Below are 24132 nucleotides of genomic sequence, written 5' to 3' on the forward strand. Positions count from 1 at the left end.
GGGCCGATTCACGCAAATATCAGGCCCTTTTTGAACATAATTGGGCCGAACACTGGGCCAAAATCGACGCCTGAGGCGACCTAGGGGGCGACGACTGGGTGCCGAACCGCCCCTAGCGCCGAGTTTATCGCCGGCGCACCCCCAGGCCGTTCTTTTTCAGCGTCCTGGAGGGCCGAACGGCCGGAGATGCTCTTAGGTCGCCAGTGATGATCGGCCGAGCTTTGCCAAAAGCAAGTGCTCTGGTCTGATAGATCGAGTATGCATGTACATGTACGTAGGACACTAGTAGGAGCAGCATGACTTTTCGGCTTTGGACGCGGCTAATCTGCACCCGAGCTCATATGCTCCCGCATGAATAGTAAAATCGAGAAAAAATCAAAAAAAATTTAAAAAATTTTAATTTTTTTTTGAGAGAAACATTGACAAGAGTTCTAAGTGCCTATAAAAATTCGTCATGAAATCACATTCCTAGAAGGCGTGGCAAAAAACAAAAACAAAAATAGTACTCTGAAAAAGCTACTTTTAAATGCATTTTGAAGCATTGAATTTGTTTTTTTTGCCACGCCTTACAGGAATGTGATTTCATGATGAATTTTTGCAGGCACTTAGAACTTTTGTCAATGTTTCTCTAAAAAAAATTAGAATTTTTTTAATTTTTTTTTGATTTTTTTTCGATTTTACTGTTCATATGGGAGCATATGAGCTCGGGTGCAGAATGGACTTTTCGGCTTTGGTTTGTTGCCCAGTCGCTGCGTCTGGAAGCAGGTAACTGGAATGACGATCGAATCTATCGATCTGGGGCCTCCTCACCACCTCTGTGTCTTAGTGTATGTTGTTGGTTCGGTTGCAGCTCAGCGACCTGGTAATTTGTCAATGACACGTACGTTTCACCAAGTGGCCGGACATATGCTACTCCCGCCTACTTGCCACCGCGGAAATTCACTCGAGGGGTTGTTTCTCGTGGGAATCCTGCGTATCTCCACTGAAACTCACGCACTAATTGTCTAATTCCAGATAGAACCGCGGGCATCCCATTATCTCAACTCAAAAAAAGAAAAGAAAAAAGAACCGCGGCCATTTTCACCGGTGATCTTCTCGGAGTAAAAGCTCAGCCTGCGTGTTTCTCATCCGAGGTATCCTGAGGTCCCAGTTTTCTTTGATCAAAGGACTTGCCCCTTTATATTTTCATTACTGAAAACCACTGAGTTCTACAGACGAGTTTAAACAGGAACGAAAAAACGATCGAAAAAGAGCCAACATGGCCATATGGCATCTAACGGCCAACAAGGGGCCAGCCACCCCATACACCCCCAAGTTCACCAACATCCACATAATTCAAACTGCCTAGAACATCATTACAGCAAAGCAAAGCCAAAAGCAGCAAAAAGGAGCCAGGGATCATGTCTACAGGAACAACAAACATCAGGTTCACCGTCACAGGAGAGTCTTCATTCGAGCCTCGCCACATTGATCCTCCACCCCTGCCTGGCAGTGAACTCCTGAGGTCCCAGTTGCACTAAGAAATGCAACAGACTAAAACAGCACACGCATCATGGATAAGCAGGCATTACCTGCCAAACCAACGAATTCAAATTTTTACTTAATTAGTTTTTGGGATTGCAAGAACAAGACTACGGGGCTAGATCTCTGCATACGTTGTACTCTATAAACAAGAGAGCCCTGCATACGCTATTCTAGCTAGCTGTTAACACTGTCATTTGGTCTACTTGTACACAAATATTTCTTCTTAAGTTAACTATTTATTAATTAGGACGGTCTCAGTCCAGCTCCATGCGCAGGTTTGTCATCTGCTGGTCCCATTACATACTCCCTCCGTTCGGAATTACTTGTCGCGAAAATGGATGTATCTAGACGTATTTTAATTCTAGATACATCTATTTCCGAGACAAGTAATTCCGAACGGAGGGAGTACTTGAGAAGAGGATATACGGCAACAGCTACTATGATATCCCAGGAATCTAGTCATCTACATGTTGACATGCATAAAAAATGTGTATTTCTCTGAAACCTGTGATACTCTATAACATATTGTAGGTGTCATGTGCCAAGTACAATGTTGCCAATACAATATCAACACATCTTGAGGCCGCTACAACTACATTCCAAAACTCGAATTGAAGTTGTTGAAATTGTACCACTTCTATGTCTTTGGAATTGATACAGTACACTTCCAGGAACCCCCTTCTGAAACCTTTTGCTCATTTTATATGGAATAACAGGCCTGCCAGCAAGCAATCACATATACGGTAGGACATGTCACATGATGAGCTATTGGCTACTTATAAATCTTAAATGCTAACACCCAACGAAGCATTGTTTTTCACTTTTTCTGGCGCAGAACAGCAACGAAAACAGCACAATTAAGGCAAGGCTTCAGGAGCACACCTTGTTGGAAAAAAGGCCGAAGGAAAAAAGAGTAGTATACCAATGTGACTGCTGATTGCCCAAGTAGTAGCAGCTAGCGGCTTAAGTCAACAGCATGGATCAACAGCCCTTATCTTAGTGTGGAGGACACCAATACCCTTGCCCCCGGCGCTTGACATGTATCGCATACTCGCATACCCAATTATCTAAGGGCGGATTAGTCCTTTCCACTCGAATAAACTAATTCTGACCCAGGTTTAGGACACCCAATTTCGCGGCCTTTATATAGAGGAAGCTGTGTTCCGGTGACCAGACATCCTTGACACAGGAAACCCCAAGGATCAGGCTAGGGAGAGGCAGATAGCTTTGTCTCCCTCCTTCCCACCTGCACCATCCTACCCCAATTCTATCTCAATCATATCAATGGGGAGGTCTCCTTGCTGCGACGAGAACGGCCTCAAGAAGGGGCCTTGGACATCTGAAGAGGACCAGAAGCTCACGGACTACATTGAGAAGCATGGACATGGGAGCTGGAGAGCGCTGCCCAAGCTTGCAGGTACGCAAACGCACGCCTCCGCGGCTAGCTTTGGTCCGAAATGTCGCTCATGCATCTGATTCTTCTTCTGTGCGTCACACAGGACTCAACAGGTGTGGCAAGAGCTGCAGACTGAGATGGACCAACTACCTGAGGCCTGATATCAAGAGAGGAAAGTTCACACCTGAGGAAGAGCAGACCATCCTCCAGCTCCACTCCGTCCTTGGCAACAAGTACGGCACACCTATCAAACCTCTTGCTCGTATAATCTTCAAAAACATATTGCTAACACACATAAACTGTTGTGCTGATCAAACCAGGTGGTCAGCCATCGCGAAGCACCTCCCTGGACGGACCGACAACGAGATCAAGAACTTCTGGAACACCCACCTGAAGAAGAAGCTCATCCAGATGGGCTTCGACCCGATGACGCACCGGCCGAGGACCGACTTCTTTGCCGCGCTGCCACAGCTCATCGCGCTAGCCAATCTCCGCCAGCTCGTGGAGCAGCGCCCCTGCGACGACCAAAGCGGCAGCCAGCTGCAAGCCAATGCAGTCCAGGCAGCAAAGCTCGAGTATTTGCAGTGCCTGCTTCAGTCCGCAGCAGCCATTGCGACTAGTCCCAGCTCCAGCAGCATCAACACCATGCCCACTGACCTGGAGCAAATCGGCCTCCTGAGTCCTTCGCAGATGTCATCCTTGTCTTCGATGTCGTCTCCAAGGATCATGGAGGGTGTCAATGGCCAAGACTTGGTTTCCGGGCAAGTGCCTGACATCCAGATACCTAGTAGCTCTTTCTTCGAACACGAACAGGCTATCATCAATTGTACCAACAAGAACTCAGATTATAGTGCAAACAGCGGTGAGGGGGAGAAACTGCTGCTCCTGTCAGAGGACTCCCTTCCGCCACTTGCCGACTTCCCTATTTGCAACCTCGGCGATGCTTGCAGCACCTCAAGTTGTGAGGCTGTGGGCAACAGCACCCAGCTCCCTATTTGGTCCGACTCATTTTATGATGAGTTCATGAGCGAGTTTGCATGAATTATGACTGCACAAGATAACCCAAAGACACAATGTGTTATTTCTCATAAACTCCTTGTCTCACTCACAATAAAAAAATCTGTGCAAAGTGATACGATGGGTTGCCGGATCTTCAATGTTATTAAGGACAGTATAACCGAGCCTAAACGCAGCCCTCTCACGCATCCACACTCCTTACCGTTGGATTTCTTGGATTGATCGTTGATGGCCGTCCGATACACTTTCTCTCATGTGTGGGCTGCTCGTGGGCCGACTGTCCTTTGGGCAGCTACTCCCGAAACCAAATCTAGGCCCTCTCGTTTGCCTATACTAGGAACGTCCGATCTCGGATGGACGGTAAGGAGCGTTTCCTTCCGTTCCACCCGATCTCTCATCTCTAATCCCACCCCCGACCCCTCCTCTCTCACCCACCACACATGTTGCGCCGCCGCCGCCGTTGTTTCGTTCGGCACGCACCTCCTCACGGCGCAGTCCTCGGCCGCCCCGTGGGAACGCCGCCTCCGTCTCCGTCTAGCCGTCGATAACCTCCTTCTTGTATCTTCCGTCGGAAAGGTGCAACAGGGATCATCTCTTTCTTGGGCGGCCACGAGCTCCATCCCCAGATCGGTGGCAGACCCAGAAGCATGTATCCGATTTTTCTGGAGTCCGTGGGCGAACCGCCGCCAGATCCTCCCCGCTCCAGATCTGGTCGGAGGTACGCGCGGACGTCGGGGCAGTTTCAGTTGGGGAGTCTCGGTTGGGAGGGGCTCAGGGCAGGTATCGTTTCAAGGGGCTCGAATGGCTGTTAGACAGGTTCGTTTACGTTTGCTCATCTTGATATTATATGTTCCATGTTTTTTTTTCATGAATCCACGCCAGCGAATGCATACAGGGTAAAGAGGGAACATTGAGGAACCATATTCTCTGTCCACTTTGCTCTACAGTGCTGAAAGCAAAAAATTGATTTACTTACTTCTGGTGTGATTACTATTTTTTATCCTTGTATTAAGCATAGCAGTGCATATGAATATATTAGGCCATGCCCTTTGTTTACGATTGAGTTGTTGCAACTCCATGTGTAATATGCGAGCAGCCAAAGTGATGTACCGTATATCAGACTAACTATTTATCTTTTCAGCCGATCATGAAATTGCTTGCAATTCTATTATGACGTTTGTTTACACAAGGAAATTTTCTTAACCGATCATGTTATTTTTGTTCTCTGCAGAATTTTTTAGCCATCGAATTATTATTGCACTTGCGAGTCAAAATGTGCAGAAAGATGAATCAAAGACCACCACAGCATCGACACATTAACATTGTTCTGGCTCCTCTCATTTTCTTTCTTTCTGAATCCCTCAATCCATCAGAGGAGCTCAAGTCCAAGTAGAGGCAGCTCATGGACTTCTGAACAAAGACAAGGAACAAAGAATCCCCCAATGAGCAAAGAATCCCCCAATGCCCAAAGATGTGTATGTTACTTCGCAACTAGCACGCAAAGAACGTCAACCTTGAAACCTAAAGCGCTTTCTGCTTAGAGAACTACTGACTGAAACAGAGAATTTCTGCAGCAGCACCATTATATGGAGAAGTGTTGTTTTTTAATGTTTACCAGGGGAATCTACATATCACTATCCAAGAATGACTTCATGTTCTGGTATTCTTTTTTGGTTATGTCTTGGGATCATACACATTGAGCGGTCTGGGGAGTATATATCTTTTCCAAAAAGCAAAGTAAAATTCAAGGACAAAAGATTTAAAGTATAATCGTTCTTCAGGTGTCCGCTAGATGTGAATGGTAACTTGGTAAGTATTTTTTGTCTGCAGTTATAACACAACACAACCACTTGCCTTTTTAGAATCATAGACATCACAAAGCAATAATTCTGACATTTTCACAATAGTTGATGTCCCTTCTTAGCTTTACAAATATATATTTCCTTGAATAAAAATAAATAAATATATGGTAATTTGAAACAGGTCCATCGCACAGGAGGCACTACACCTAGCAATCTTATTCCCATAGATTCAAGAGATGTTTGAAAAACGTGATATACTACTTTTTCAATTGTTTCTCCTATTTATTCAGGTTTAGTAACTACACGACTGAGTTCAAGAGTTATACATCTTGAAACAGTTCACTGACGGTTGACTGTGAATCTGCAGGTGATGATTGTATAGACGTGTGCAGATTTGATATTGACAATTTCTCTACCCAAATGTTTCATAGGAGTTTAATGGTGCACTATCTGAATTATGAATCTGTGTGCATCATTGCACTGAGCAGAAAATAAACTGTTGAAAACTATTTGATCGATCAGTTGAATATATATTGGAAATTAAATTTGTGGAATTTGTTGTTATAAAATATATAGTACGTAATGCCAGTTTAAAACTAAAATAAAACCCCTTCATAGATTTGCACCTATTCCTAACTTTTTTGGGGGGACATCTATCGCTAACATTACATTGCAAAAATGGAGGGGGCGCAGCTGCAGTCTGCACCGGAATCGTGATAAGAAACCCAACCTTTTGAATCGTGATAACAAGCAGTTGATTTCTTTTGCTGAAAATATATATGAGCTGTGTGCAGATTGTATTCGTCTGCAATCAGTTGCTTTGTCAATATGGAGTAGTCACATCTTACCAGTGCACTCTCCAATTCCCCATTGTTGTCTCAACCTGTAATTCCATACCCTCTAATATAATCGTCTTTGCTTCAGTGTACCCTGGATTCGAACCAAATCATATACCCACCATGTGCTTCTAATTGGGACTCTTGACACCTAACTTGCTGACTTCAACATTCGAATTGTAATGATGAGTAAGGAATCAAGTATCTAGATCATTTGTATCACTTCTTAGAGAATTAACCTAGCCAGCATAAACACCAAATATTTACGTCCAGTAGTATACTTATGTTAAGTTCAACATGGTTTAAATTCACCAAAGTGCAGGTAGCTCTCACCATCAACATCACATGGGACAAGTATAAATGCAATCTGTAGTCAATAATGTTATTGTTCAGTAGTTTGCTGCCTAATCGTGATAGTTTTCTTAGAACATTGTTGTACCTTCAGATTAGAATAACTTTCTTATATCGACAATTTGGTTCAGCCTGCAACTTCATTGTTGTATGCATGGGGTAGAAGAAGCAAACACGCGGTCTACTCCATCTAGCACCTCAACGAGAAACCACAGCGCAGACCACCCCTTGCAGGCTTCACATCACGCACAAGAACGTTGCGAATTTGGGCGGACATACTAGCCTTACTACTCGAGTACTTGTTGGTCCGCCACAGAGGTATGTGCTGGAATCGGGGAATAATTACCTGTCATGGCTATAGTGACATATATCTCTTGCCTTTATTGTTCGCGCTTCTGCTAGTTCTGGTTGGTTTGAAAAGATGCACATGAACGGGGTTTTGTAATGCAGCAGCTCCCGCTCCAAGTTGGCCACAAAACCCCAGGAGCATGTTGAGGGCATAAGGCAAGCAGAATAACAAGAAATCCGCCAAACATTGTGTGTTCAACTTCGTTTTTGGTTCTGGGGATTGCCTCTTCGTTGGCCTCCAGGTATTTTAGTCTCAGCAAGGATATTTAGCTTATTGTGCAATAACCACCCACTTGGATGGAACGACCTGGCATAATTTGACTGCAAAAATGCAACACAACAATAAGGATTAAAGTCCATGTTATGTTATTTTGATAGAGTAAGTGGCTCCTTTCATTCAATCAAAAAATAAAGATACATGGAGGTCTGCAAGTATTTGATAACTTTGGCTTTCTATTCTTTTAGCATTTTGTGTTTGGTACAAATTTTCCTGCATACTTAAAAGACTCAAGGTTGTGTTTTTGGGCTGAGTTTGACAGTAGTCTGTGCATGGTAGTCAAATTATTTACATTTTTAGTAAGAGTTTATAACTTAGCTGTCATGAGAAATACGACACGTTTTGCAGTGGGGGTGCTGAAGTATTCTGAGGCAATCTTTGATAGGAGTTGATGTATTGTTTTTCTTTTACTTGATTTAGCGAATTTCAAAATTCTATGCAAATTTTATAACTCACCTATGTATTGTTCAGAAGATTACCCACACCAATGTTGTGATGCTAATCTGCCTACATGTAGGTGATGACTTCCATAGATAAGAATCGGTCTCCTTGTACTTTAACAGCTAAGTGTTGTAAATTGGATTCTATTATATGTTGCCACAACTTTTCCATAGTTGTTGGTATATGGCAATGCTTGGCATGATGAGGTTCTGCTTAGTAAGCTTGCTTTTGTGTAACTCTTTCCTCAAAAATATGTGATTGTGTGGTCGAATTAAATTCCCCACTTAAATACTCCCTCCGTCCCAAAATTCTTGTCTTAGACAAGAATTTTGGGACGGAGGGAGTATTTCTGAGCGTGCTGCATAGAACATTTTGATTGGTATATTCAGACCATGTGGACAATCCAAAGCTTACCTTCCATATGTATGTCATATATATTTGCACGAAGCACCTATCATAGTATTGGACTTTAGTACCACAGCAATAACATATGCTTATAGTTCCAGTTTGATATCATACACCTATCATAGTATTGGACTTTAGTACCACAACAATAACAGATGCTTATAGTTCCAGTTTGATATCATACGAAATAGTGAAATACTCTTATCAACCTTTGTAAGGAGCGCTTTCAGTGCTTAGAGAGTTGTTCGAGGGTGGTAGTGCGTAGAGTTGCCTGTGTTGTCCCTGAAACTTCTAGAATATTAGAACACACCTATGGTCTCAGGCATAGGTGATTTATCTTATATAGGAGACATTTGCTATATGCTTCATTGTATATATTTATAGAAATTTCTTCTATTCCACTGCAAAAATAGATGGGTGTGGCAACTTAGAGCACATGTTCTCAGGTGTCTAAGAGACTAATAGAATACTAAAATTTCTATTTGGCAATATGTGATTTCCGGGAAAACCAACACCACCTAATCTTTTTGTGACAATCAATCACATCGCCTTAATGATCAATAATAATAATAATAAAACAAATGTACTTTTACATAAATGTGTCCTAATACCAGGGACCGAGATGCTTCCCTGGTTGTATATCAACTAAGATATTCCTACGGAAGTTACTAATCAATTTACGTATTATTATATCATAATTTGTATACCAATTCTCTAGAGTATAATGCCTTTACAATTCCATCAATCACTAATATTATAGTGTCAAATTAGACGGGTGCAGCAATGTGCGCCTTTCATGATCTAGTTGGTGTGATAATTAGTCTAGCAAACAAAAGCCGATCAACACATATGTGGACTAACTAATTAGAGGGTACCCTTACGGAAACTGCAGCGGACACTTTTGATGGACTTGAAACGTGTCACTTGGTTCATCACGTGTCGCGTGCAGCTTTATTTTTTTTCCTTCACGCATTTTTGGGTATTTTTGGGGTCTTCCGGATTTTTGGATTATGTTTGTTTTTTCTATGTTTTCTTGAAGATTATAATCATGTGAAGCACAGTTGTTTTTAGATAAAAGGCCAGAGCCCGACTTTATAGATAAATTCACCAGGCAGAGTTAACATAGACCATCGGAACAGCGGAACAGACAGAAAAGGTATCATCCTAGAGCAACGAGGAAGAGTCTAAGTACATGGCTCCCAGGCCAGTACACGACACGCAGGCCGGAGATAAACGAAAACAAAAGCCAACCACCAACGCCTAGGTGTCTGCTTGAACTGGGGAGATGGAGATAGCAGAGTTCCGGATCTTGGCCAACATGGCGTCGAGGGCGTCCATGTCTTCCTCCTTAGCCAATGATCTCCATTGCTGCAGGAATATACATGTTTTAAATAAGCAATCAAAAGGCTTAGCAGGGAAAACATGCTTGATGGTAAACTTATTCCTCGTCGTCCACAGAGACCAGCATATGGCTGCGAAGCCCACCCAAAACAATCGCCTCTGGGCCCCAACCAACGAGCTAACCAAGATGCGCAGATCAGAAAAGGATGTCGGAGCCCAAGAGACATGCAACCAGGATCGAATACAACACCAAAACAGATTAGCCAAAACACAGTTGAAGAACATGTGAGAAGCATCTTCTCTCAAACCACATAGAGCACACCTATCAGAACCTGGGCCATTACATTTGCGGATTTGGTCACCCGTCGGTAGACGCCCACGGGAGGCTTGCCAGAGGAAAACCTTGATCTTAAGAGGGATATGAGCCCTCCAGATCCATTTGAATTTGGAGGTGGGGGACCCATCAATGAGCTTACTGTAAAGGGATTTAACCGAGAAACGCGCAGAGGGGGAGTGGGGCCAGACAACCGTGTCTTCCTCCTCCGAGAGTGAAGGGAAGAGAGCAACAAGGCGTTGCCAATCTTCCAACTCTGCTGGAGAGAGGGAGTGGCGAAGGCACATGTCCCAATTAGACGAAGCAACCTCAAAGATTGAGATCTCAGGATCAGGGCAGTAGGAAAAAAGAACAGGAAAAGCAGTAGCCAGCGAAGAAGAACCACACCACCAATCAAGCCAAAACCGGGTGGACCTACCATTGTGGACAACGAATTTGACAAGGCCTTGAAAGATCGGTCTGAGCTTGACCAAATTCGTCCAAAATTGGGAAGCCCCAGAGGCCCGAGCAAACATTGGGCTAGAAGAGGGAAAATACTTAGCTTTGAGAATTTTGAACCAAAGGGGCTTATCCTGGGAGATGGTCATGATCTTCCACCACCATTTGATGATAAGACACTTGTTCATAACAAGAGTATTAATGATGCCCAGCCCCCCAAGGCTTTTGAGCTTACAAATATGGTCCCATTTGACCAAGCGATATTTGTGCTTGTTATCAGCAGCGTTCCAGTAGAAAGCACCTCTATGTTTATCAAAGCCCGCATGGGTTCCCATAGAAAGAAGGTAAAAGCCCATTAAGAACATCGAGAGAGATGTGAGGCATGCATTAATCAAGGCAACTTTACCCGCCTGAGTGTTGTACCTGCCCCTCCAGTGCATAACACGGTTACCCACCTTGGCCACCGTAGGAGCAAAATCTTTGGCAAGGAGCTTGCCAGAGGTGATGGGAAGACCTAAGTACTTAATGGGGAACGAGCCAAGAGAGCAATTCAAAAGGTGGGCCACCCGTAAGGCCTCTGAATCTGTTACACCAGTGACAATGACTTCACTCTTGGAGAAGTTGATCTTTAGACCCGATAAAGCTTCGAAACATAGCAGCAGAAATTTGAGATGGGCAATGCAATGATCGTTCAGTTCCACCAAAATAATAGTGTTGTCAGCGTATTGCAGGTGCGTAATACCCTCCGGGAAGAGGTGTGAGCAGACAGGAGAGATGTGACCAGCCTCTGCGGCTCTAGATAAGATATTAGAAAGAGCGTCTGCCACAAAGTTGAAGAGAATGGGAGAGGCTGGATCGCCTTGCCGGAGGCCTTTAGAGTTGTTAAAGAAATTACTAACTCTCCCATTGACATTAATGGCAGTATGGCCACCCATGAACAACTGCAAAATACGGTGAACCACCCCACTATCAAAACCTTTAGCCAGAAGAACTTGCTTAAGGAAGCTCCAACTAACCGAATCATAAGCCTTTTCAAAGTCCAATTTGAGAATTACTGCCTTGCTGCCTGATTTATGAATGTCATGAATAAGCTCATGCAAGCAGAGGACCCCATCGAGAATGAAACGACCCTTGACAAAAGCGGACTGAGTAGGGGAGAGGGTCCGATGAGCCACCGGGGTAAGGCGAGAAGCCATACATTTGGCAGGGAATTTGGCGAAGTTATTAATTAACGCAATAGGTCTAAACTTAGAAATAAGACCAGCACCCTTAATTTTAGGAATCAGGGAAATAACCGCATAGTTTAGCCTGGAAATGTCTACTGTCCCCAGACAGTATCCATGAATGACTGCACAAATAAGCTCTTTTAGAACAGGCCAAAATTGTTTAAAGAAAGGGACGGAGAAGCCGTCTGGGCCTGAAGCAGAATTAGGGTTAGAATTAGAGATCGAAGAGAAGATCTCCTCTTTCGAATACGGGATCATCAAATTCGCATTTTCGTCCGCAGAGACCAAGGCCCCCTGGCCCCAGAAATTAGAAGATAGCCTGAACTCCTAGTCAGGTTTGGCAGAAAGAAGAGATGAAGAAAATGCCACAACATGGTTGAGGATGACACCTTGGTCAGAAGAACGCACCCCGTCTATAATCAAGCTATCAATAAAACAACGGCGTCGCCTCCCATTAGCAATAGCAAAGAAATACGCAGTGGGAGAATCACCAAGAAGCATCCAATTAATCGAGCCCCTCTGGCGCCAATAAATTTCATTCAAGTGGTGGATTTGCATCAGAGAACGTTCGAGGGAGAAGCGAAGGGTCCAATCAGAATCAGAAAGTCCAGAGACATCAGCCCGAGAATCAAGGGACTCAATCTGAGGGAGGAGCTGGGCCTTCTCTCTGCGGTCGCTGGCCGACTGGTTCCGGGATCAGCCACGGAGGAATCTACGCAGCAAGCCCGAGCAATTGTGCTAGTCATCCAAGGGACCAAAGGAACGATGGGGCGCCAGCAGGAAGCCACTAATTTTAGAGCCTAGGAGGTCAATAAAGCCATCAATAAGGAGCCATGACGCATCAAACTGGAACCTAGGAGGGGAGGAGACGGTTCGAATCCCAGTATCAAGGATCAGAGGAGCATGATCAGAGCCCACAATAGCCTTAGATTTAAGCGTGGCAAGAGCGAAGAGCGAATCCCAAGACGAACATACAAGAACTCGGTCCAGAACGGAGCGAACAGGAGAAACTTGATGGTTAGTCCAAGTAAACCTGGATCCCACCCTAGGGATCTCACGAAGGGCACAGGAGCTAATGAACTCGTTAAAAGCATCGTCCGAAGTCCAAGAAAAGTTATCATTGTTCTTATCCGTAGGTGAGCGTAGCAAATTAAAATCACCACCGATCACAAGGGGAAGGGAGCAAGAGTCAACTTTGTTCGCGATTTTGTCCAGAAAAATAGGGGAAAGGGAGTGATCCGCCGGGCCATAAACAACCATAAATTCCCAAAGAGAATTGAGTTGGCGATGACAAAGCACGGAAGTGGCCCAGAAGATTCCATGATCAAAGGTAACAAAATCAAAAACATCACGTTTCGATCCTAACAGAATGCCACCCGAGTGGCCAGACGAGGGAAGGAAGTTCCAATCAAAGCGATCCGCCCCTGCAATAGCAGAAAGTTCGTGAGGAGAGAAGGAGGGTTTAAAAGTTTCGACTAGGCCAATCAAGTCAATGTTGTCACCCCTGACAATATCTTTAATTTGGTCCCGGTGCCCCCGAGCGCCGAAGCCTCTGATATTCCAGAAAAGGGCTTTCATTTGAAAGAGAGATTTTTAATGCGCAGACTCGACCTGCAGGGTGCCAAGCAGGTTTTCGCACGTTTAGAGCCACCCTTCTTAACAGCAGACTGGGGAACTGCACCGCTAGCAGGGCCCCCCTGCTCCTGAACCCCAACAGCCACAACTGAGGAGGCAGGAGGAGCAACGGAGGCTTCTTTAGCCTTGGCTAAAGCCGCCTGGGCCACCTCATTGGCCCGAATAACCGCGATCAGAGAAGAAGGCGAACCAAAATTATGATCAAGAGAGATGCCAGAGTCCGCAAGAACCTTAGACAGGTGTTCATCCGAGTAAGAAGGTAAAATCAACCTAGTGGGAGAAGAAGTACTAAGCACCGAAGGAGAAGGGGCGGGAGGGGTACCTGAAGCCGGAAGATCACGGGCCGTAGCACGCCTAGCCGCCTTGTCAGCCACCCGCAGGCCACTGTCGCGGATCCGACCACTTTTGCGCGCCGTAGATGAGGGGGAGCGGATCGGAGAAGCACGAGCCTCCACCAGGGACGCCGGACCCGCCACGGCGCCCATGTCACCATTCAGACGACGACACAGGCCCGCCGCCGACAACTTGGTCCCAAATGAGGCCCTACTGCGAGCAGATAACTTGCGAACCGAAGACTTGCGCTTGGGCAGAGAGCCCGACACCACACGACGCGGGGAAGCAGGATGATCTTCAATGCCCGAAAGCGACGGCGAGCCCGGCCGGGCCGACAGGTTGGAACAGACCCCCAACACAGGAGTGCCGACAATTGGGACACGGGGCAACCTTAGCCGAAACATTCTTCTCCAACTTCTCCTTTCCACCTTCCTTGGCCTTCGGAGCACTATCCTTGAAAAGCTCACGGCTTTCAGTGCCCATACCATCCCATTCCGAGGTAGTGAAACGCGGGAGCGAGCCCTCACTCAAGTTGCCAGCGTTGTCGCCCCCTCCGCGAGGGTTAACAACAGAAGGAGGAGGAGGCGGGGGTGGGGATTGGGCAGTGGCAACACCCTCCACACGCACCCGAAGCCTGAACCCATCCGTAGCAGGGAACACATCAACATAACCATGAATGCATACGGGGTCCACAACCCAAATCTTGAGGCGCACAGGACCGAGGACAAAGAGGGAGTCTTGATCGACCAAGATCGTCTTGCCAATTAGAACACCAAAGGCCATGATGAATTCTGAGGATCGCAAGGTGGGAGGGATGTCATCTACAAGGACCCAAATCTCTGAGAGGGGAGGGATAGGTTTAACACCGTTAGTGGCCGCCTTCACCGAGACCACCAATTGGTTGAGAGGGAGAGTGAAACTGGTACAAGAGGAAATCATCTTGAGGCTGCTCTTAGAGGGGAAAACCACCGCAAAGTAAAAATCAGACAGCTTACGGATGTGCCAGTCCCAGCCCCCATCATCCCACAATTTGAGCTCATCCAAGAGGGTTTGGGTGGTAATCTTGTGGTCTTTGATCAAGATGATCACGGCATTAGATAGCGCAGGGGCCACTGCGACTTGAGGAATATCACCATCAAGCGCGAAGAAGGAGCATCCAGGAAGACCTTGACCAAAAAGCTTAAAGGAAGCCGCTTTGCGACGGTTTTGGAAATTCATAGTCAAATGGCCGCCCTCTCTACAGATCAGGCAAAATGGGGGGTTGAGACAACAAGATTGGAAGTGGCCAGGTTGATGGCAAGCAAAGCACGTAAGGTTAGGATTTGGAGGTTGAAGAGACAGAGGGGAAGGACGGGCCGGAGGAGGAGGGGGAGGAGGAAGGATCCCGTCGCCCAAAGCGGCAGAGGACGAGCCAGGACCAGCTGGCGAGGGCCTCCGCCCGAAGGAACCCGAGCCGCCGCCACCACAACCCAAAGAGCGCTCGCCAAAGCCAGACACCGGGCCGGGGCCGCGACCGCCGCCGCGCACCAGGGCAGCCGGGCCCTGCACGGGGGGGGGGGGGGGGAGGGGGACGGGCCGCAGGGCTAGAGCCGCCAGCAGATGCCGCGGCCTCCCACGGATCGACCCCGGATCCGCCTAATCCGGGGCCCTCAGATCCAGAGCACACCACGACCGGCGCCACGGCCCCGGCGCGCTCGCCGCCCTGGAACCGCTCGGACCCCCCCGCCCAAGCCTCGCGTTCGTGGGCCGCTTGAAGCCGAGCCGCCTGCTCGACCTCAAGCTTGGAGCGGAGGGACGCCTCGAGGTCCAGATCGGCCGCCCCATCGCCCGCATCCTCCCGCCGCCTCTTCACGCCTGAAACCGCCTCGCTCGAAGAACCACGGGAGCGGTCCATGCCAACCACCGCCGCGAAAGGGAGGGAGAGAGGTGTGGGGGGGGGGAGTAGATCTACGGAAGGTGGGGATGCGGAAACGAAAGCGGCGTAGGTCAGAGTGAGAGGCTGGAAACCCTAGAAATGGGGGGGGGGGCGAACCCTTTCGGACCAATAAATACCCGACGCGAGCCAACCGGGGGGAGGGGGGCAACAGACTGGGCCGGCTGAAGCAGCGGAAGAAACGAGAGACGCGCAAGGCCTAGGGCCCAAAATGGAGAGGGGGGAGTCAGAAAAGGACGAGAGCGAAGGGGGCCCAGCCTGGATAGACGGCCCAGGGAGGCCCAAATGGAACGGTACGGTAGGCCCACCAGCCTCGCACACCAGACACAGATCTAGGGTTGGGATCAGGGGAGAAGCAACCACCAGCGGCGGCGGCGGCGCCGCCACCACTGAGGCCACCGACGGAGAAGCCGCCGGAGAGCAATGGAGGCGATCAGGATCGACCACACGAGAGGAAGCACCTCCTGGACTCGCACCGACCGGCGAGGAAAGCGTCCCCAAATGCTTCTGTCGCGGGCCGCGCCTCACCTGGATCCAACCAGAGCCAGCCCCCTCAACAAAAAACACCGGCCGTCCGTGGCCGCCCGGAGCAAACTTACGAACCTTCCACCAACGTCTCCACCGCCCGTGGAGCAAAAGGGGGGGGAAGCCAGAGAGAGGGAGAGAGAACCTACCTCCAGATCGGAATCCTCATCCGCCTCGCCGGGCGACAAGGCCCAAAACTTGTTTCTAGCACCAGATCTGGAGAAAAGCGAGCGAAGAGGGGGCCGTGGGACGAAAGGGAAGGAGCAGCGAGGGAGAGAGACGACGACAACTGATGGAGGGAATCGGAGTGGGCCGGAGCAGGGTGTCACACCCTAGCTAGTTCATGCATTAGAGTGTTGCATCATGTTTATTCTTTCATCAGAAACCTGAAATGGGGATGACAGAACCCCCAGCCCCCTCTGAAACCAATTAGGGTTTACTAAAAACTTTTTCAATGAACCTGAAATGCCCTTCTAAAATGCCCATCATTTTTGTCTTGGTTCAGATCCTCTGCCAAAAGTGATGCACATTTTCCTAGGCCATCTTAGGGTTTTTGAATTAAATCATAAATATTTGAATTTGGGCATTTAAAATTATATAAAATATTTAAATGCTCAAATATCTCCAAACTAAAATGTTTCATGTTGGAAATAATCCAACTATGGACCAGGAGTAGTTTGGTGATTTTAGGAGTTGCCTAAGTATTTTTATTAATTCAACAAAGTTGCAGAGGTATTAAAAAACAGAAAACAGTAAAAATAGAAAAACTTACCTGGCGCCAGCACCCGGCCCACCTGCCGGCCCAGCCCAGCGCCGCTCCAGCGAGCTGCTTGCCGGCCAGGCAGGCAGGCAGGTGCCCGACGGCGACCGCAGCGCGCGCCACGCAGCTGGCTGCCGCCCTGCTCCACCTGCTCGCCTCGGGGCTGGATGGATGAGCTCTACGCAGCGCCGTGAACCCGCAGGACACCTCCATTCTCCCCCAACCCCTCTCTCTCGCGCTACCCCGCCATGGCCGACGCCATCGCCGCCACCCCCTCGCCGTAGCCACGCCCTCCGTCAACCCCACGCCGTGCCGCCGTGTCCAGGAGCTCCGCTACCCTCCTCTCCTTCGAGCAAGCCGAGCCTCGAGCGCTCGCAAGGCCCGAGCCCACCGCATCGACCTCGACCGAACCGCCGTCGCCGGAGATCCCCTTCAACGCCGTCGTCGCTCCGGTCCGTCCCCGGCCGCACCAAGGGCTTCGTCGAACTCCCCGTGAGCTTAGCTATCTTCCCCTCCCTTCTTTCTTGCTCCCGAGCCGTGTAGCGACCTCCCGGAGCTCAACCGCACCCACCGTCGCGGAGCTCGTCGCCGACGTGCTCCCGGTCATCTTCCGGCCACTCCACGGTGTCCATCATGCTCACCGCGTCACGTAGCACCTAACTAGCTACTCCCCGCTCCTCACCGACCCCTCTTGCGTCAAGTTCGACTTCGACCGAACTCCGGTGGCCGCCAAAGTCGTCGCCGGCGCCAACTCCGGCCACCCCGACCCCAACGGACTCCACCAAGAGCTGCGGTTCGTCCTCAGCTCCTCTCCGGTGGCCTCCGCGGCTCGTTTGGTTGCCGGAACGACAAAAACCACTTCTGCCGCTGCGTCGGGCTCGCCGGCGGCTAAACGCTGGTGCAGCCGACCCGGGTTTGACCACGGGTGGGCCCTGGTTGACTCTCCTGAGTCGATGACAGGTGGGGCCCAGCCCTGTTAACTAATTAGGATTAGTTTAAATTAATTTTAGTTTAATTAATCACACTGACACGCGGGACCCACTGTCAGGTTTGACCCGGACGTGTCCCGTTGACCTGCTGATGTCACACTGACGTCAGGCTGACGCAGTAATTGATTTTCTGGATTTAATCTAATATAGGAAATTCCAGAATATAGTTTAAACTTCAAAAATTCATAACTTTTAATCTGTAACTCCAAATCAGACAAGTTATATATGAAAAATGATCAGAAAAATTCAATCTATCCATCTGTACTATTTTCATGCATGATTAAACAAGTTAACTTGATGTTTAATGCAGAACAAGGAAAAACATTTTAAAGGGCCATGTTTGAGTTTGAAATTTGAATCTTTGATTCAAATTGGTTCAAACCCTTCTGGTCTTAGTTGCATTAGCCCAACACACTCATATTGTCATGTTTCATGCATGCATCATATTGTTGCACATTGTTTGGTGATAGTTGTGTATCGGTATTCTTTGCGGCAGGTTCTGCCTCCGAGGAGTATCGTGATTACCCTAACGAAGAACCGTATCAGTGCATCGAACCATCAGGCAAGCAACCAACCATTTGATCATATCGATACAATCTCATGTTCTCGCTCCTGCTCTCTTTTACTGCATTAAGACAACGCGTTTCAAACTGCTGTGTGCTACGGTAGTTGAACCCACTTCCTCTGCATGACCTGTCATTGCCACAGTAACTAGATGAAACCCACTAGCATGTGTAGGAGTTGATTGAGCCATATGTATGTGTTGTTCCTACCTTGCTATGCCTGCTATGCTTAGAGTCGTGTCAGGTCTGGTTCATCTGGGTGATGGACTAGAGTGAAATGTTTATGTCGGTAATGAGAGTGGTGTGGTGAACACGATTTGGTAAAGGTATCGATGAAAGGCCATGTAGGAGTACATGGTGGGTTGTTTCATTGAAGCCGACCTTAAGCACTGAGATCTGTATGTGTGATTTAAGATACATCTACTACCATGCATTGGGCCCTGAAATATGACCCCGCTCGACTTCTTATTCACCCTAGTCCTCTGTCCAGGAGTTACAAGTAGTTTCTGGTGTTTGTAGCCTACTGGAGGCCGTGGACAGCGCTGACCGTAGGGATGGGCTGTGATGCGGTAGGTACGTGGCCGGGTAAACCGGGCACCCGTTTGGTGTCACGGAACCCTGTTCACATCGTTTGGGGCTGTGAGCGAAACTCCGGCCGGATCTCCTCATGGATGGAACCCGAATAAGCGATAAACCTGGACTAGAGACTTAGGTGTTTAGGTAGGTCGTGGTCTACACCCACGTCGGTTTTTGCTTGAAGTCTGCCGAGCACATGTTGTGTGCAGACGCTAAGTGGTGGAAACATGTATGAAGAAGTACACCCCTGCAGGGTTAACATGATCTATTCGAATAGCCGCGTCCGCGGTGAAGGACTACTTGGTTGCCTATACAGTTCATAGACAAGTAAATGGAAACTACTAAAAGCCTCAAGATAAGTGTGAGTGCCGAGGATGGCTCTTCCGTAGGAAGACGGAGGTGGATCCTCGGTAGTGTATTGAAGTGGTGAGTAGTGACTCGTGTACGCAAAACCATTTCAAGTTGGAGTCTCGTAGGATAGCCTAGCCAAGAGTCAAAGCTGGCTTGCTGCAACAACTCCACCAACCCTTCTTGATAATGTGCATGTATGTAGGATCTGATGTAAGTCTTGCTGAGTACCTTTGTACTCATGTTGCTATAATTTACATTTTTACAGAAGACGCTGCAACCCCTTCTGATGGGTTCTTCGTAGACGTTGACATCAATGAGTAGGCTAAGGCCCAGGTGGTGATCCTGAGCTTGTGAAGGACCACGTAGTATAGCTAGGCTTTCCAAGCCTCTTTTATTTTACTAGTTGTCTGTACTCAGACAAGTTACTTCCGCTGTTGGTTTGTATGACTGTATGACTTGAATGCTGGGTCGTGTGACCCGTACCTATGTGTATGTTATGTATGGCTCTCTGAGCCTTAAATAAAGTACTTGTGTCGTAGAGTCATGTTGTGATGCCTTGTTGTATTTGCACATATCGAGCATATTGTGTGTATGATTGAAATGCTTGGTATGTGTGGGATCTGACTATCTAGTTGTTTATCCATAGTAGCCTCTCTTACCGGGAAATGTCTCCTAGTGTTACCACTGAGCCATGGTAGCTTGCTACTGCTCTGGAACACTTAGGCTGGCCGGCATGTGTCCTTCTTCGTTCCTGTGTCTGTCCCTTCGGGGAAATGTCACGCATTGAGTACCGGAGTCCTGTTAGCCCGCTACAGCCCGGTTTACCGGAGCCCTGCTAGCCCAGTGCTACAGCCCGAACCCACTTGCTGATGACCGACACGTTCGTTGCTGGGTCATGGATGCCTGTCCCTGTAAGTCTGTGCCACTCTGGATTTACGACTAGCCATGTCAGCCCGGGCTCCTTATCATATGGGTACTAGCGACACTATCATATACGTGTGCCAAAAGGCGCAAACGGTCCCGGGCAAAGGTAAGGCGACACCCGTGGGAATACCGTGCGTGAGGCCGCAAAGTGATATGAGGTGTTACATGCTAGACCTATGTGGCATCGAGTCGGGGTCCTGACACAGGGGACCGGAGCAGAGCCGGAAGAGAGGAGGATGGAAACGGGGGGGGGGGGGGGGGGGGGGAGGAAGGGGAAGGGGAGGAGGAAGGAGGGGAAGCCATTCTCCACCTTCCTTCATTATTAGGTCGAAGCACAGTTGTTGAAAATAGAAAGACACAGCCTTGCATGCTTCCACAGGAAGCAAGTTGTACTTCTTGTAGAAGCACATGTGGCTTCCCAGAAAGTGCAAAGCACAAGTGTGCATATGTGTGCTTGTCGAAAAAGGGGGAAATCACAATTGTGCTTCCCAGTTCCTGATTTATTTTTTCAGTTTTTGGATTTTGTGTCTTCATGTTTCCGTGTCCACTTTTTTGTTTTTGTTCTTTTTGAGGGGAAATTTCTTCCAAACCTATTAGCGTGGGATCTAATTTCAAATATCTCGACATGAGAAACACAATGGTGAAAACAGTTCATGATTTAGACATACGGTTCAAGAGATAAAACATTTTGTAAAAAACCAAAACTCCCTGGCTGTGACAAGTGTCGCACATGCAGTGCGCCGCTTATCACGATCAGAGAAGATGGGAGTGACCTTTACAAGGTGTACCCCTTAGGGCATCTTCAATGTGAACCCTCAAAACGCTCGCAAACATCCGGACCGAGCTGTCCGGACACTACAAGCCATTGAATGGTACCCCAATGGTCCGCGGACACGTCCACTTTCCTGAAATCCAGCAAACCGGATGCAAACCAGGGGAGCTTTACGGGCGTCCGGACCGCCGCAACATACACGTCTGACACCTCGGTCCTACCCAAAAACATCTGCAGCGCCCATGCCCTCTTCGCGCGGCCGCATGCTGCTCCCTACTCCACATTTATTCCAGCCCCGAGCGAACGCGACCGGTCATCGGTGCTGACATTTAAGCGGTGCGTCGGCCTAGAGCGTATGTTCTAAGGGCTATAGAAATCTCATGTGTGTGTATGCGCGTGCGTCTTCTTTATTTGCGAAGTGACTTGTTAAAAAGGGATTGCATTCTTCTATATCTAGATGCAGAAATGGAACCTTGAGGGTACCCTTCACCCCTACTTAGTTCAACTAAATGAAATAAATTTTAGAATTTTCATCATTTTGAAATTTAGTTCATTTGGTTGATTTAAAAGAGGGCCCGGCCGTCGGCATAGCTTTGAGCCACGAGGCACCAGGTGCCGCCATGCGTCACCTATACTGACGGTTTTTGGTAAGCCATGGGCATAGATGACACGTGGCGGGCCCTGGTAGCACAACGGCTATCTACGCCACCGGCAAGACTGTCGACATAGTTCTGGTAAGTTTTTTTTTAATATTTTATGCTTTCTTCCGTTCAAATTAACATCAAATATAACAACACGCGCGGGCGCGCGTGCACACACACACACATATAACAACATCAACTACACACACCATCGTCGTCGTCATCATTATCTACACAACATTATCATCGTCATAGTCAAGATCATAGCGCCCAAAGTTGTCAAGATCATCATCATCATCTAAATAAGCACACAAGTCATCTAAACCAGCACACAACTCATATAAGCTTCATATCAACAAGTCATAGAAAAGCATAATAACATGATCCTTAACAAGATCACCTAAGCACCACAACGAGCATCGGAAGTACCACCGTGGTAAGCGACGCCAGCAGAAGCACCAGGCACAACACCGCCGAGGTAGGGCCGAGTGTGTGGGCTCTGTGAGGCAGGAGTAGTAGTATGGCCACCAACAGATGATCTACTGGTTCTCTACATGTTTGAAAAGAGATGCTAAGGGGAATGAAAGTGCAACTAATCCGCGGGTGGTTTGGGTAATTCATATCAACATATAGCTCATTGAACTAATATCCATTCAAGATAAATATTTGAGGATGTTCAATGATTGGCATGGCATGGACTAGAGATGTGGACCCCTCAAAATGCTAAGGACAAAGATTGGCAAAAGCTCAAGATTCTTCATTCTATTTAAGTGATCCAAGATCACATTGAGTCCATAGAAAAGCCAATACTATTAAAAGGGGATAAGGTATTGCTTAATGGTCTACTTGCTCAAACTGCTTAGTGATATTGCTCCAAAATCCTTGGCCACTTTCTCCATCCAAATATGTCCAGATTCAAATTCCAAACTCGGCCCCACCGATTCTTTCTACTCGGAGTCAACGAGTTCATTTGACATAACCACTGCCAGAAACCCTAACGATTCGATCACACCGATATGGATCTCGGTCCCACCGAGATGGCCTTGCGAGCGCTCTATAATCTGTTGCATTCATTTCGGTCCCACTGAGCTGATGCAATCGTCTCACTGAGTTGGCTTGACAGATTTGTTGGGGAACATAGCATACAATTTCAAAAAATTCCTACGATCACACAAGATCTATCTAGGAGATGCATAGCAATGAGATGGGGAGAGTGTGTCGTACCCTCGTAGACCAAAAGCGGAAGCCTTAGTTAACGCGGTTGATGTAGTCGAACGTCTTCACGAACCAACCGATCCAAGTACCGAACGTACGTCACCTCCGTATTTAGCACACATTTAGCTCGATGACGTCCCTCGAACTCTTGATCCGGTAGAGGGTCAAGGGAGAGTTTCGTCAGCACGACGGCGTGGTGACGGTGTTGATGATGTGATCCGTGCAAGGCTTTGCCTAAGCACTACGACGCTATGACCGGAGGAGTAAACTGTGGAGGGGGGCACGGCACACTTCAAAGAGAACAATTGATGTGCCTTTGGGGTGCCTCCTGCCCACGTATATAAAGAAGGAGGGGAGGAGGCGGCCGGCGAAGGGGTGCGCCAAGTGTGGGGAGTCCTACTAGGACTCCCTAGTCCTAGTAAGATTCCCATTTCCTTTCCGGGGAAGGGGAGAAGGGGAAAGAGGTGTAGGAGAAGAAGGAAAGGGGGGCCGTGCCCCCCACCCCTAGTCCAATTTGGTTTGGGCTTGGGAGGGGGGGGGGGGGCTCCACCTAGCAGCTGCCTCCTCTCTTCCACTAAGGCCCATGAAGGCCCAATAGTCCCCCGAGGGGTTCCGGTAACCTCCCGGTACTTTGAAACTTATCTGATACTTCCCAAAACCATTCTGGTGTCCGAATGTAACCTTCCAATATATCAATCTTTACCTCTGAACCATTTCGACACTCCTCGTCATGTCCGTGATCTCATCCGAAACTCTGAACAAACTTCGGTCATAAAAACACATAACTCATAATACAAATTGTTATCGAATGTTAAGCATGCGGACCCTACGGGTTCGAGAACTATGTAGACATGATAGAGACACATCTCTGATCAATAACCAATAGCGGAACTTGGATGATCATATTGGCTCCTACATATTCTACGAAGATCTTTATCGGTCAAGCCGCACAATACGTTGTTCCCTTTGTCATCGGTATGTTACTTGCCTGAGATTCGATCATCGGTATCATCATACCTAGTTCAATCTTGTTACCGGCAAGTCTCTTTACTTGTTCCGTAATGCTTCATCCCGCAAATAACTCATTAATCACATTGCTTACAAGGCTTATAGTGATGAGCATTACCGAGAGGGCCCAGAGATACCTCTCCGATACATGGAGTGACAAATCCTATTCTC

General features: G+C 47.8%; 1 protein-coding gene and 1 long non-coding RNA gene across 7 annotated transcripts; both read left to right on the forward strand.

Moving 5' to 3' along the window:
* Nucleotides 1-2716: 2716 nt before the first annotated feature.
* LOC123134578 (transcription factor MYB93-like) lies at nt 2717-3976 on the forward strand. Of its 2 annotated transcripts, XM_044553804.1 has the most exons (3): nt 2717-2941; nt 3024-3153; nt 3241-3976. In XM_044553804.1, exons 1-3 carry the CDS (start codon nt 2809-2811, stop codon nt 3959-3961), a joined length of 984 nt encoding a protein of 327 aa, XP_044409739.1. In that variant the 5' UTR covers nt 2717-2808; the 3' UTR covers nt 3962-3976. The 2 variants fall into 2 exon arrangements, with proteins under 2 accessions (XP_044409739.1, XP_044409737.1); XM_044553802.1 differs by having other exon boundaries at nt 3024-3976.
* Nucleotides 3977-4316: 340 nt separating this feature from the next.
* Nucleotides 4317-7850, forward strand: LOC123138352 (uncharacterized). Of its 5 annotated transcripts, none has more exons than XR_006469045.1 (3): nt 4336-4753; nt 5169-7244; nt 7377-7850. It is a non-coding gene; the product is annotated as an uncharacterized lncRNA (long non-coding RNA). The 5 variants fall into 5 exon arrangements; XR_006469046.1 differs by having other exon boundaries at nt 7380-7850; XR_006469048.1 differs by having other exon boundaries at nt 4338-4753; nt 5169-6029; nt 6107-7850.
* The last annotated feature ends 16282 nt before the right edge of the window (nt 7851-24132 follow it).

The sequence above is a fragment of the Triticum aestivum genome, chromosome 6B (assembly GCF_018294505.1).
Source record: "Triticum aestivum cultivar Chinese Spring chromosome 6B, IWGSC CS RefSeq v2.1, whole genome shotgun sequence".
Taxonomy (NCBI): domain Eukaryota; kingdom Viridiplantae; phylum Streptophyta; class Magnoliopsida; order Poales; family Poaceae; genus Triticum; species Triticum aestivum.